Genomic DNA, 14592 nt, shown 5'->3' on the forward strand with positions numbered 1-14592 from the left:
AGATAAGTGAACTCCAGAAATGATTTAATTGTATGTGTGAATATCTATTTATCTATTTTGTAGTGAGGGTCACCCGCTAAACTTCAATAGTCAAAGTATGAGTGAAATTTCATCATTTACATGGGTAATCAGTTTAAAAAATAATCTATGATGCATTCACCTTTTTGTGGTTTTCAAATGTAATTAGAGTTCACTTAGTACAGAAAAATGTTATGAATTATATGTAATAGATAAGTTATTAAAATTACAATATTCAAATGTCTTTTAGTGTCTTTAAATGTTTCTGATAGCATCTTTCTTCTTGCCCTACTTCCTAGTACAGTGAATTCACTATTCCTTGACATTAAAAAAGTACTGAGCTATGCATTACACTAATACTCTTTGTACAGTAACAATTGATGCACAAATTTTCCTCACTATATTTAACACTGAAAGTAACTCCTATATCAAATATATATATATATATATTTTATATATATATATCATTGTTTCTTAGCATAGCACATTACGCTGTCTGGAGCTATCTTGAGGATCACTCCAGATATTTACAGGGGCTCTGAATTTTTCATGTAACATGACAACATTTGCCTTTCATTCTCATACACTCATAACTGCGTTTTCAGATGTTATTGCCAGATAATGTAATCAATAAAGATCAATAAAATATTTTAACATTTTTGTGTTTATTTTTTCTAATGTGGTAAATATTTAATGTGATTCAAGTAAACAGCATCTCTTTGCTGATATTTTAATACCTTACAAAGATTTCTGAAATAAATAATTGTGCTGAGTTACAAAAGTTGGCACTTGAGACTTTTTGTATATGTGGAACTAAAACCGGAACATAGTACTCATGAATTTATTTAAAAATTATAACAGCCCTGTGCCAGAGTGGTGGCGCAAGTGATAAGGCATCTGCCTTGCTCATGGTAGCCTAGGACGGACCACAGTTCGATCTCCTGGTGTCCCATATGAACTCCCAAGCCAGGAGCAATTTCTGAGTGCACAGCCAGGAGTAACTCCTGAACATCACTGGGTGTGGTCCATAAACCAAAAAAAAAAAATTATAGCAACTTAGCAGTTTGGTATTATTATCCTACCAAAATCCTAAACTGGATATGGCAGAGTTGAAATTTAAAATAGAAGAATATGGCTATGAGAACTGAGTGATACTTCATTTTTGTATTCACTGAAGATTGTTAAACTATTTATTCCTTTTAGTGTATTTAATTTGTTCTGTGTATAAAGCACTTCAATTGAGATAGATAAGGTAGAAATAAGAAACCAGTCTTTCATCAGATTTATAGTCCATTAGGAAAAATAACCCAATTACCATAAACCAAATATTTTCAAATGCAAAAATGTTTCTAGATGCATTTAACGTGATTGATCATTCAAGGTGTCACAACTTCAGCTTTTTTCAAGATGGCATTATTTAATTTTTAAATAATAAAGAACTATGTCTCAGAATTTGATACATAATAATCTGATAACATTTCTTCTATTTGAAATGTTTGAAAAACATACTAATTCACGTCAAAAGTTTTCAAATCTAAATACTTAGTTCCTAAAACACTTTTGAATAAATGTGATATAACGGATGTTTGTAAATTATTTGAGTTCTTCTTCATCAAGGAGCAGAGATATATTACAGAAGGTAAGATATATTCCACATGCCTTGCACATGGCTAACCTACATTTGATATTGGGCACCCCATGTGATTCCTGAACATAGAGCCAGGAGGAAGTCTCAACACAGAGGTGAGTCAACCTGCCCCCAATTTATTATACCAAGTTATATGATTTTTTAAACTTTTCATTAAGTTATATGTGGATTCTCCAGTGGATTCAGGAGTACCATAAATTACTCAACGTGATGACCAGATAACTTGAGAAGAGGTACAATATGAGAACTTGGAGATACAGTACTAGGAGCCACTAGGGCCATACATGGTGATTCTCTAGTAACCTTGATAACCAGCTGTGATACTGAAGAGGCCATAGGTTATCAAGGATTGTGCTCTTAACAGATGCCTGTCTCCCATACACTATGACTCCAGCACCAACAGGACTATTTAACTATTTAACTATTTCGGGATATCTATAATCTTATATGTATTAATTATATTTCTACTTTATTTCAATGTCTGTTACTTGAGATTTTGAAAGTTATTGTTTTATTTACCAATATGATAAATATTTTACACTAGAATATCATTACTAAATAAGCATTACCTAATGCGAATGTATTTATCAACTGAGTTATCATTTAGAAAAGAAAAATGTTTTTCTCTAAAATTAGAAAAATAAATTTTGGCCATATCTGTCAGTGCTTAGCGGTGCTCCTAACTCTGAGCTCAGAAATTACTCTTGGCAGGCTTGTAGGACCATAAGGGATGTTGGAAATTGAACTCGGGTTGGCCGCATATAAGGTACATGCCTGCCCAGATATAGTATAGCTCTAGTAAAATGTTAATTTTTTAAAATCAAAAACAATTGACCTCAATGCTACGATTTTAATTCATATTCAAAGATTTTATAAAAATTTGAGAGATAAACATTTTTTGTTCATTTTTCTTTAGAATTTGTAGGAAACTTGCTTACTGGTGGCGGAAATGTGCATGGATGAAAAGTGGTATAAAACTGAAATAATGAACAACTTTGTAACCACAGTGTTTAAATAAAAGGAAAATAAAATAATTTGTAGGAATACTAGACTGAAAAAGAAGTTAGGATATAATAGTTAAGTATGCCTTGTATCTGAGCAGTATGAGAAATACCCTAAGATTTCAGACCAGTTACCGTGAATATGAACTTTAACAGGAAACTAGGACATACCTCCAAAGAGACACTTAATTGTGATATACCAAATTCAATTGTGTTTTATTTTGGTTGAAGTGTAAATCATAAAATGATAAAGGAAGTCAAATATTGGTGATATTTTACAACTGACAGACAAATTTAATGGGTCATGTTTTATGTATAATATAAACTATTATTGAAATGCTCTAAATATTTTTGTCAAATAAATAAAAAATATTAGAAATAAAAATCAATACTATCACAAACTATATATATATATATATATATATATATATATATATATATATATATATATATATATATATATATATATATATATATTTTGGGCCACGGCGGTGATCCTCAGGGGTTACTCCTGGACATGCACTCAGAAATTGCTCCTGGTTAGGGGGACCATATGCAATGCTGGGATCTCAAACCAGGCCCTTCCTGGGTCAGCCACATGCAAGGCAAACTTCCTACTGCTGTGCTAATGCTCTGGCCCCTACATAATATTCTTTTGTTTTTTGTTTTTGCTTTTTTGGGGGGCCATACCTATTTGATGCTCAGGGGTTATTCCTGGCTAAGCACTCAGAAATTGCCCCTGGCTTCGGGGGACGATATGGGACACCAGGGGAATCGAACCATGGTCATTCCTTGGCTAGTGCTTGTAAGGCAGACACCTTACCTCTAGCGCCACCTCTTCGGGCCCCCCTACACAATATTTTTAAGTTTTGAAGTCATTCCTAAAAGGCAAGTAGTTTAAAGTAAGTAGTTTAAAGTAACTTACCGTAGATTATTTATTATACATAGCATATTGAATAGTATATATTCTGTGTTTAAAAGGGGTTTGTGAAGCAGGAACTTTAGCAGGAGTAAAAACACTAAGGACAGGATGGGTGGTGCTGAATACAGACACTATCAATCTCAAGATAAAACTGATTGCCAAAAAAAAACAACTAATAGTTTTCTGCCTCTTTTATTATGTGATTCCATAAAAGAAAACCAAGTATATGTTAAAGAAATAAATGTAAAGTATAAGGTCCTAATATTGACTGTAAATGAATGTAAAGTCCTAATATTGCAAATTTTAAGCAAAAATTTTAAATTATTCTGACCAATTTATAAAGGACATATACAAACATGCATATTGATCCTCATATGTATAAATTCTCTGTAAACTAATTACTATGAATATTGTAAAAGGAAAGTGCCAGAATTATAGAAAGCAAAAATCCAAACCAAAGGTGGTAATTACCTTCAAACATTTTACCTGTAGCTTCCTCTAGTGTTGCAACATCAAGTCTGGGACTATAATTTCCATAGCCAGCAGCTGTAAAAGCACGGATCTGGAAAACATACACTGTTCCTGGTTTCAGGTTATTAATGGAGGCGGAAGTGGACTTGGTTTTCAATGTTGAGTAGCTCCTTTCCCTTTGATCCTGGAAACAAAACACACACGCACACAGACACACATGTGCACACATAAAATTTCCATTGTCATTGCAACTAAGAGACTCAACAGTCATTTTTGCAATTTATTTCAATTTGCTGCATTCTTCTACAAAAGCTGCATTGTACCTAGTGGAATATTATAACAATAAGTTATTTCTATAATAATATAAAATGTCAATGTGAACACAAGCTTATGTCCTATAAATTTCAATGAGAAATAATTTTCTTAAAACATTTATGATTTAAACTTAACTTTGTTGGAAGAGAGCATAGTGGCAAGAACTATTGAGCCATACATATAATTCCAAAACTACTCTACAAACTAAAGCATGAAGTACACTTGTAGAATCTCTTGTTTAGTAAAGTTCTTCACATAATGTAGATCTCTTAATATTTTCCTCAGTAATATTAATTGAGCAAGCGATACTATATTAATAGGTATTTAATTAAGAAATTTACATAGTGATATATCAACTTGTGTTAAAAATTTCATTTTCCTCTCTTAGGCTGAATTAATATTACAGTAGGTAAGACACTTACTTGCCTGGTATTCAGCTGACCTGGGTTGGATCCCAGTGTCCCATATGATCACTGAGACTGCTAGGAGTGATCCCTAAGTAGAGACACAGGAGTAAACCCTGGACACAGCTAGATGTGACCCCAAAACAAAAAGTGCAATCTCACAAAATAAAACTATTTATATAAAACAATTCAATGGATGATTATAATGTAAAAGTCAATGTAAACAATACAATTTCGTGTTTATAGTTTGATAATATTTGAACCATCGCACATTTCAATGTTCTTATTTTTCCAGATATGAAAACTGAGCTTAATAGGTAAAGCATGTATTTGCTAGTGCCAGTATAGCTGACAAGGCCTAATTTGCATGTAATTTTAATACCCACAGTCCAAGCCTTGCCGGGAATGATTCTTGGGCACAGATCTAAGAATAAGCTATTATAACCAGTAGGTGTGGCCTAGTGTTTATCATATTGCATAAATTGAAAATTAACTAAAAATTAATCATATGAAATGTCTAGAAGAACAATATTCAATAAGCAAAAATTTCTTAAATGATGGCTATATATGGTAACAATCTAAAAATTACTCATCAGAATATAGAATTTTAGATAATTTCTTATTTGTTCCATAAAAATACTCACTTTTATTCAGTCATGACTGGCCCCTTCCCTGGGCAAAAAACTACTGAAATCTAAAAATGTCTGGTTACTATATTTGTCTATACATTTATATTTGAAAAATAGAAAATAAATATATTCTTTAATTGGATTTAGTTATATTAATATGTGAATGCTTCATTATGTTGATAGAAATTATAGTTCACATATAAATATATTCATATCTCAAAAGTATTAAGTATAGCTGATGTTAGGTAGATTACATTTATATAAATTATGTTATTATTCTATAAGTGATTTCCTAATTTTTAAATTGTGTATAGTTTCGTGTATGCATACAGAATAGAAAAGTTACTCTGAAAAAAAATGGTTCAAAGTAGGAAACAAAGACACAATATAGGGAATAAGGCACTTGCCTTGCTCATGGTCAAACCTACTTTGGTCTCTGACAATATATACTGTCCCCAGGTAAGCTGTTAGCATCTCTGGGTTTACCCCATCTTCTTGCAAATTTTTGTTGTTGTATTGTGAAAATCTTTATTCTCTTATTTAACCTTAATTAACATTAGAAATGTATGTATTACTTTGAAAAATTTACTACTTACTACATACTTTACTTACTACTCTCAGAGGTCACTGAAATACTGATATGACTAAATTACTAAAATAGGAATTTTATAGAAACACATTTGATCAGACCAGAAATTTATTCCCTGAACAAAAACAAAATAAACATGTACCTTTGGCCATGAAAACCATGACTTGATGTTAAAATAACAAACATGAATAACTGAAAGTGAACTTAAATACTGAATCTTTTTAAACTATTTTTTCTTCAAAGTGAGAAAGTATTTACATAAAATCAACTAAATTCAACATTTTCCAAAGTTCTAGACTTCATTTTAAAATTTAAGTGGTTGAGGGCTGGAGCAATAGCACAGCAGTAGGGCATTTGCCTTGCATGTGGTGTATTCAGGATGGCCCTGGTTCAATCTCTGGCATCCTATATGGTCCCCCCAGACAGGAGTGTTTTCTGATTGCATAGCCAGAAGTAACTCTTGAGCCTTACCGGGTATGGCCAAAAAAGCACAAAAAATTAAACAAAAAAAAATTAAGTGGTTAAAAATTATATATTTGTACATCTACATATATTTATTTATATAACTAAAATTATATATAATATATATTTATATATAATTCTAGTTTTATAAAATAATTAAATTTGTTTTGGGACAATAGCACAGTGGGTAGACCATTTGCCTTGCATGTGGCTGATTCGGATTTGATCCCCAGCGTCCCATATGGTCCTTCAAGCCTTTCAGGAATGATTCTGAGCACAGAGCCATGAGTACCCCTTGAGCACAACCAGGTGTGGACCAAAAACCAAAAAAACCTCTTTAAATTTATAATGTATATATACAAAACATTGCAGTAACTTATTTGTCACTAAATGCAATACATATCACTATAATTATCATCAATAATAGTTTCCACATTTAAATGCTGAGCCATTTCTTTTTCTGAGGTGAAACTTAGATAATAATTTTGAAAAGACTCTTTATCTTCTTTTGCATTGCCATATAGTACAGGCATAAATATTATGACTATACTATACTTGACTATATAACTATATAAACATTTTAAGAAAATAAAAGAATCAGCACTTGAGTTTCTGTTTGATTTATTTTTGATTTTGTTTTGTTTTGATCCATACCAGCAGTGATCAGGGCTTACTCTCAGCTCAGCATGTGTGAATCAACCCTGGTGGAACTCAGTGATTCAAAAGCAGTGCTAGGGATTGAATTTAGATTAGCTGCATACAAGGCAAAAGTGCTTTACCCTCAGTACTAACTAGCTAGACCACCATTTTGGTTTTCATGGGCAGAGAAGTAAAAAAACAAGTAATGACAATATCTAGCTCAACAAATATGAGAGAATACCGATTAGAAATTTAAAGGAGTAGCATATCAGCAGATTGTAAAGTCCAGAGAAAAAAATACATTTAAATAAAAAATATTCTTATTTTTAAGTACTGAAATTTAAAGTTACCGTTACGACGGTATCCAATTATCCAATCAAATATACTGAAGGAAACACTTTTAAAGAATTTGCTAGCCTGAGTAGTTTGTTAACATATCTGACGTCAAACTACAATCATATCAAAAATTGAATAAATAAATATGCTACTAGAGGAATATTTTTTCACTTGTGTAAAACAAAAGAAAAGGAATGCACAGAAATAATAACCACAAAAACAGATATTCAGGAAATTATTATTAAAATGGTTAAAATAAAATACAAATTTTGAAGTAGCTCCAGGTAGTTGGCATAATTACCAACTTTAGTGTACAGTGTATCAGAATGACAGGAGGCATATGGTACATCATTGTACATTTTAGCTGTTCTTAGCACTTACTTTTTCATAATACTTGATTTCATATTCGGTGATGACTCCATTGGGATGCTCTGGTTCCTGCCAGGAAAGCTCCACACTCCTCTGCAGCACTCTTTCCTTCATGACTCCACTCACTTGTGAGGGAGCTGTTTGGACAAGATGTGTCAATAAACAATGAGAAAATTCACTGGATACCTCAAGTCAACTGTCACAACTGATCAGTCCCATGCTGTGCCAGTTTCATTAAGGTAAAAGAAAGCACCTTTTCATAGCACACAATTCAGAATCTAATGAATATTCAAATAGGACCTTATTACTGTTCATAAAACTTAATAGAAATTTAAATTAAAGTGCAAACAGCAGAAGATAGCATTGTTCAAGTGGTGAAAAATGAAAACGATGGGGCTCTGAATGACAATTAAACAAATGAATGCTAACTAAGGCTACAAAACGATTTCAAATTAATCTCCAGTGATAAACTAATTCCAAATATTTATTTCTAATGGAATAGTGATACATTTAAAAATTGTTAGATATCGTGTAAGAAAAGGTATATAAAATGACTAATCCTCAATGAAAAGGTGTGCATTTTACAAAATTTTTCAGTTGTGTGCATGTTTATTCTATTAAGAAATGTTAAATAACCATGGAAACATATTTAATATTATGTAGAGGTGTAAGAACATTCTACAGTGGCTGTTACTTAAATATGTATGAACACACTCATACAGATTTTTACACTTACACAAAATTTATTCTGTGTAACATAGGCTCCAAGCTTTAAAGCAATGCAAGCTACAATTTTTCTCTCATATATATAATAATATGCTTAGAGTTATTTCATTCTAATTAGTGGCATATGCTCTTTTTTGTAGCTAGGACTTTGGAATGCAGCAAAATAATTTGCTCTGTCTAATTTGCTTGCTGATGATTAACTAGTTGTCTTCTCTGTCTAAATGAGTAGCTGTACTGGCTTGGCAGAAATTCAGCGGGGTCATTATGTTTCATGTATCACGCTCTATCTCATTCTGTAAAATATTTTTAGGCTGTTAATTTAATTTTCACATGTCCAAAATTGTTAATAATCCTGCTTAAAGAAAAGCAATTATGTGGGGCCAAAGCTGTTTAAGCAAACTTCTAATGTTTATACCTTTGGCTTTATTTTGTTTCTTCTATTTCTTGGTATTTCCTTATATTAATGACTAGATAAAAACATTTTTCACTGTTTTCTGGGCTGGCAATCTTAAACAAAGGACACAAAATTGATACATGGCAACCACTACTCAGATTTCTAATAAAAGCAAAAATAGGAAGGATTAAGTAGAACAACTTTTCCTTTAGGGAGATACAACTCAACAGACTGTGTTTACCTGTAGTTTACAAATTAGATGTATCTCCAATAGAGCTCCAATGAAGCAAATTTCTAATAAATATTTTATTTCTGCCATGACTTTTAATACCTGAATTCATGAAGTGAAAAAAATTCTGTTTTTAATGTGATTTGTCTCTCCACCCAGAACATATTGAGCAAATCTCAGCCAGCTGTGATGTTCTGGGGTCTACTTCTTCAACCCACTGCCTTGAGCAAGCAATCTAAGAGTGAAGTCAGAGTCTTTTTTGTAAATAATCTCTAGTGTTGCAATTTGTTCACACTCACTCAGGGGAAAAAAAAAAGTAGCTTAGGTAAATAGTAAAGCTTCCATTCTCCACTTCCAAGGAAAAGAAGAGCAAAACACAATTACCACAAGTGATAAAACTGCAATAGTTAATGCACATAGTTAGCCTCCAGTCAGCTGTACTCTTAGGGTTTACACAGAACATATACCATTTGGAAAGTTAACTGGAAACAGAAAAGAGCTAGAAGATTCAAATCTTAGGGTTTCTTCGAACCCCATACATAGCTTCCTGATCAAACTATAAGGTATTTAGTTCAAATTCTATTATGATAATATTCACTTGATATTTCTTTACAGAATTTAGGCTACCAAGATGATTTTCAAGTATTTTCAACTCTTTGGTGATAGCAAAATGGATTAACTTTATATATCAAAAAACCAATATAATTGAACCATGTTACTGAAACTAAAACCTGGAACAGAAGGGAGTTCATTTTGTCAATCCAAAATTAAGTTTGCATTTAAGACTAAGAAGGTTAGTTTTCCATTTAAAAGCTAAGTTTCTATCCCAACAATTATGATACAGAGCCCAAGATCCTATATATAAGCCACAACTTACTGTCCTAGACATCTAGCCTTCAAAGGGCATGATGAAACACTCTAGACACATCCTGACAACAGCCAATCAGCTTTAAGGTCAAGACTTCCTACTGCTAATCCTATATAACCAGACTTGTGACACCTGGAAAAGGTCGCCTCCTGCAGGAGGTGGTCCTGATAAGTCAGTTTGTAGCTTGCAGGTTGACCCAATAATGCTTTTCTTTGCTTTATTTCAATTGTGTGGTCTCATCCTTTGACTCTTGACCCTAACATAAGTCACAATAATACAGCTGGTAAATTGCTTGCCTTATATTCTGCTGGAGCAACTGAGTTCAGTCCCCAATAGTCCATATGGTCCCCTGAGGCCCATCAGAAGTGATTACTAGTTCGGAGCTAGGAGTTAGCCCTGAGTACTGCAAGGTGTGGCCCCCCCCAAACACAAACCAACAAATAAATCACAACATAGATTGAATGGGTATTTTGAAACTATTATCAGTGCTGTAAGCTATATAGTATTTTCTCTCTTGGTGTAAGAAGCCATATATCTAAATGACTAACCTAGTTTACTATAAATTTCCTTTATTGTTTTTCTTTCCTTCTTTTGTCTTCCTTCCTTTCTTTGTCATCTCTCTTCTTTCCTCCCTCCCTGCTTCCTTCCCTTCCTTCCTTCCTTTTCTTCCTTTTTTCTCTACCCTTTGCTGATACTGTATCAAGTCATACATTTCAGAGGATCAGAGAGAGAAATACACATGACCCTAGAGGATAAATAAATTACACGATAGGAAAATTATTTCCATCTTATGTCCTTCAAATGCAACATTTTGGTGTAGGAAAATGGATAATTTCATTGAGTTTCATTATCTAAAGAATACAGGACACCTAGCTCACAATATATGTAGTTTAAGAAAGAAAATATCTTTAAGTCAGATTCTGTTACTATTTTCATATAAAGTTATATAAAAAGTAAAATTGAAGTGATGTAAATGCTCTCATATTTTTGTTGTTATTAGTGTTGTGGTTTGGGGGTTATATCTGGCTGTTCTCAACCATTACTTCTGGTTCTACACACTCAGGGATCATTCCTGAAGAGTTCAGGAGGCCATTACAGGTTGCCTTAACTGCTGTACTATCGCTGTGTCCTGGGTACTCTCATTTTAAATATAATCATATTTGTGGTTAATATATTTCATTTATTAAATTAGCTACAAAAACAATCTCACTAATAAATACTTAAGTATTATACCAAATATTCAGTTTACTATATTCTGAATTTCATATAAGAAAAATATATGGGGAAACCTATGCTTCCATCATAAGTTTAAGACCTGTATTACACCAGCTCTTTACCTGCTTTTCCCCAAAAGTAAGGTAGTCTCTTGCATCACTTTGTTCCTTTAATTACTTTGTTATTTCATTTTTTTAAATATTTGTTCTTCATATACATATGTGAGCACATATATTTTTATTCCTATTTTTATCTTTTTTGGGTGTGTGACCTGTTTCTGTTTTCTTTTCTTTCCACCCCCAAATGCACCGGCAATATAATATAGCACCATTTCTCCCTGCAAAAACACACTAAAAAAAGGGGGGAAATCTTACGTATAAAAACGAGCTCTTATCTACTAGGGATAAGAACTGATACTTGTTTACAATACACGGATATCTCCCACCTTGAAAATATGTCACGTGGACCCAACTCAGACCCCAGGTGATTAGACGCCATCCGTCCAGCCTTGAACCCTGGATCCCAGACTTAGAAACAACACAGTTCTTCACAACAGCTACAGAAAACAAATCCCATCTGGAACATCCTTAATACTGCTGGGACACCAACAAGTGCCAGCTTTAATATGATATCCTGAAAACGAGGAAAATGGGAACAACTTGACCTAAGAGCATGTTATCCTACCTTACCAGCTAACGATAAGACAAAATCAGAAGACTTGTCACCCTTCGGTCTTTCCAAAAGCCAAGATTACGATTTACAGATTGGCTTCTAGAACCATGACCGGACTGTATGTATCCTGGGATCAATAAAAAAGCCCTAGTCTAGGTTTTGAGTTACAACCTGCACAACAACCATGATATCCAGGTCCAAAATCTGGCTGAGACATTTGCAACGAAATAGGTCTTCTGGAAACACAACGAAAGATTCTATACTAGGTTCCATCCTAGGATCAGCACAAAGACCAAGACCACCAACCACAGAAGACAGATTACAATGACACTGAGGGAACAGAACTTCTAGAACCACAAAGAAAGACTTCATCATAAGTTCCACTGCTGGACCTGTGCAGATACTGAGATCTCTAGATACAGAGGTCTGATTTTATCACCCAGGACGGAGCAGAAGTCTTCCAAACACCATAAAAGCACCAAGGGAAGAGTAAATGAACCTGAACGGAGTCTATAGTTAATCCCATGACAATATACTCCAAGGGTGGAGAAACCCTGTATCTCTTAGGCCAAGAGAAATCCTTTTCGAATGACCCCAATAATTACTGTGCCTGTTCAGGAGGGAAAAAAAAAGGCAAAAAGCACAAAATTTTTTTTATTTTATTTATTTATTTATTTTTATTTATTTATTTTATTTACCTATCTACTTTTTGTCGATATATTTGTTTTGGTGTGGATATTGAAGTTGTTGTCTCAATTGATATTTATTTTTTTTCTTCTTTTCTTTTCTTTCTTTATGTGCTCAGCCATGTTTTTAATCTCCAGACCATGGCTTTTAATGGTGCTTATCTTTATTGTTGGAGTGCTCACTGGATATTTTATTTGACACTTCTTTTTGTACTGTTGGGGTGTTTCACCTTCTTTTTCCCCTTCATCTCTCAAACCGATGATGAGAGCCTCTAGAAGGATTCTGCCCATTTTCGGCATATTTGATTTTTTCTGCAGTTTATTACTTTTCTCTTCTTCAAACAAAACCACATAACTTGAACTATCTAGTCCTGCCTCCTCGTTAGAGGGGGAAATAAGGGTCGTACCAAGACCAAAAATGTGTAAAACAATTAAGTAGTAAGGTAGGTACAGGGGGGACCACATATTCTAGCAGCCCTGGAAGTGAGGGAGGAGGATATAGGAGGTAGGACGGGAATGGAGGTGTAGGGAGGACAAATCGGTGATGGGAATCACATAATTTTATGTAATTATGTATCTAACATATTATTGTCAATAATATGTAAGCCACTATGATCAAAATAAAAATTATATTAAAGAAAAGGAAAAATATATAATTAAATTCAATATATATGTAAGATTCAATTAAGTGTTAGGCATCAAAATGTAATAAAATGCATATAAAATATAACTGTTTTGAAGCTAATAAATAGTAACCACAATAATCAATTTCCTCAATAAAAAGTATAGGCAAAGAAATCATTATAATGATTCATTTATAATAAATATTTTAGGAATTCTAACAAATATTTAACATTCATTTAGTCTAATTTATAGAAATGTTAAAATAAAAACATTGCAATAGAAGAAATAGATGAAAAATTGATTGCCTGCAAAACTCTTTGGTGTTCAAGGACATAAAGTCTAAAATTTTCACAATTCAAAGTGATGTCTTAACAGTTTAAGAATAAAGTGGTAAGGGCCAAAAATAAGAACTGTGGATAGGAAACGTGCCTTGTCGTCGAAGATCCAACATCAAATCTAATAGCCCATATTGTCCACAGACTCCTCCAGGAGGGAGTGTAAGTCCAGAGCACTGCAGTGTGCTCCACTGTAACACAACTAAAAAAATGAAGGTAAATTTTTTGAACCAGAAAAGTTTAATAACAGACTAACGAGTAAATCTAAGACTTGTGGCAATTAAAGGTGAGGTTTCATTAAAGAAAAAAAAACAGTAATAAAGGTAGGTTTTTGTACTGAATGAATCAACATTTTGCAAGCACAGAGCTGTAAGTATGTATGCACAGCATTTGAAGAATTAAAATATAGAATTATAGGGACCTGAGTGGTGGCACAAGCAGTAAGGCATCTGCCTGGACCGCAATAGCCTAGGATGGATTGTGATTTGATCCCCTGGCATCCCATTTGGTCCCTCAAGCCAGGAGTGATTTCTAAGTGCATAGCCAGGTGTAACCCCTGAGTGTCACTAGGTGTGGCTCAAAGCTCCCCCCAAATATATATATATATAAAATTATATTAATTTATTGATAAACTCCATTTCACTCATTAATGTTAATCTTACCTCAACACATAGAAAATTTATTCACATAATGCGAGGAAAGGAAATAAATTTAAAATGGTGTGTTAGGAAAATGATCCTCCAGAGATGTCTGCACTGTGGTTTATGTAAACATGACAAAGGGACATTAACGATGTGATTCAGATTACAGAGTTTAAAGTTTCTTTCTTAAATGAGCTTATTGAATTAATCAGGCCTCAAGAAAAGATAAATTTCTTGAGCAGTCAAAGAGTGCTACTGCAGAAGAAGTCAGAGATTGGAAGCATAAGAGCTATTCAACTGACATTGCTTGAAGGGGCCACCTGGGAAACCTAAGATAGAAAGAAGTGCAGCCTTCAAATAAAAGATTGGGCCTGGTGGACATAGACAGGAAGATAGAGA

The 14592-nt window shown here is 33.3% G+C and overlaps 1 protein-coding gene across 5 annotated transcripts in view; it reads right to left on the bottom strand.

Annotated features, from left to right (window-relative positions):
* Positions 1–14592, bottom strand: part of EPHA7 (EPH receptor A7) — a 178822-nt gene that overhangs the window by 28190 nt on the left and 136040 nt on the right. For 3 of the 5 annotated variants that reach the window (XM_049772173.1, XM_049772172.1, XM_049772176.1), the window contains exons 6-7: positions 7816–7940; positions 4061–4244 (exon numbers count right to left, since the gene is read on the bottom strand). In XM_049772173.1, the coding sequence (XP_049628130.1) occupies positions 4061–4244; positions 7816–7940 (309 nt within the window). The remainder of the gene's footprint in view (positions 1–4060; positions 4245–7815; positions 7941–14592) is intronic. The other 2 variants (XM_049772175.1, XM_049772174.1) reach the window with 1 other exon arrangement.

This window comes from Suncus etruscus, chromosome 4 (assembly GCF_024139225.1).
Source record: "Suncus etruscus isolate mSunEtr1 chromosome 4, mSunEtr1.pri.cur, whole genome shotgun sequence".
NCBI classification, from domain to species: domain Eukaryota; kingdom Metazoa; phylum Chordata; class Mammalia; order Eulipotyphla; family Soricidae; genus Suncus; species Suncus etruscus.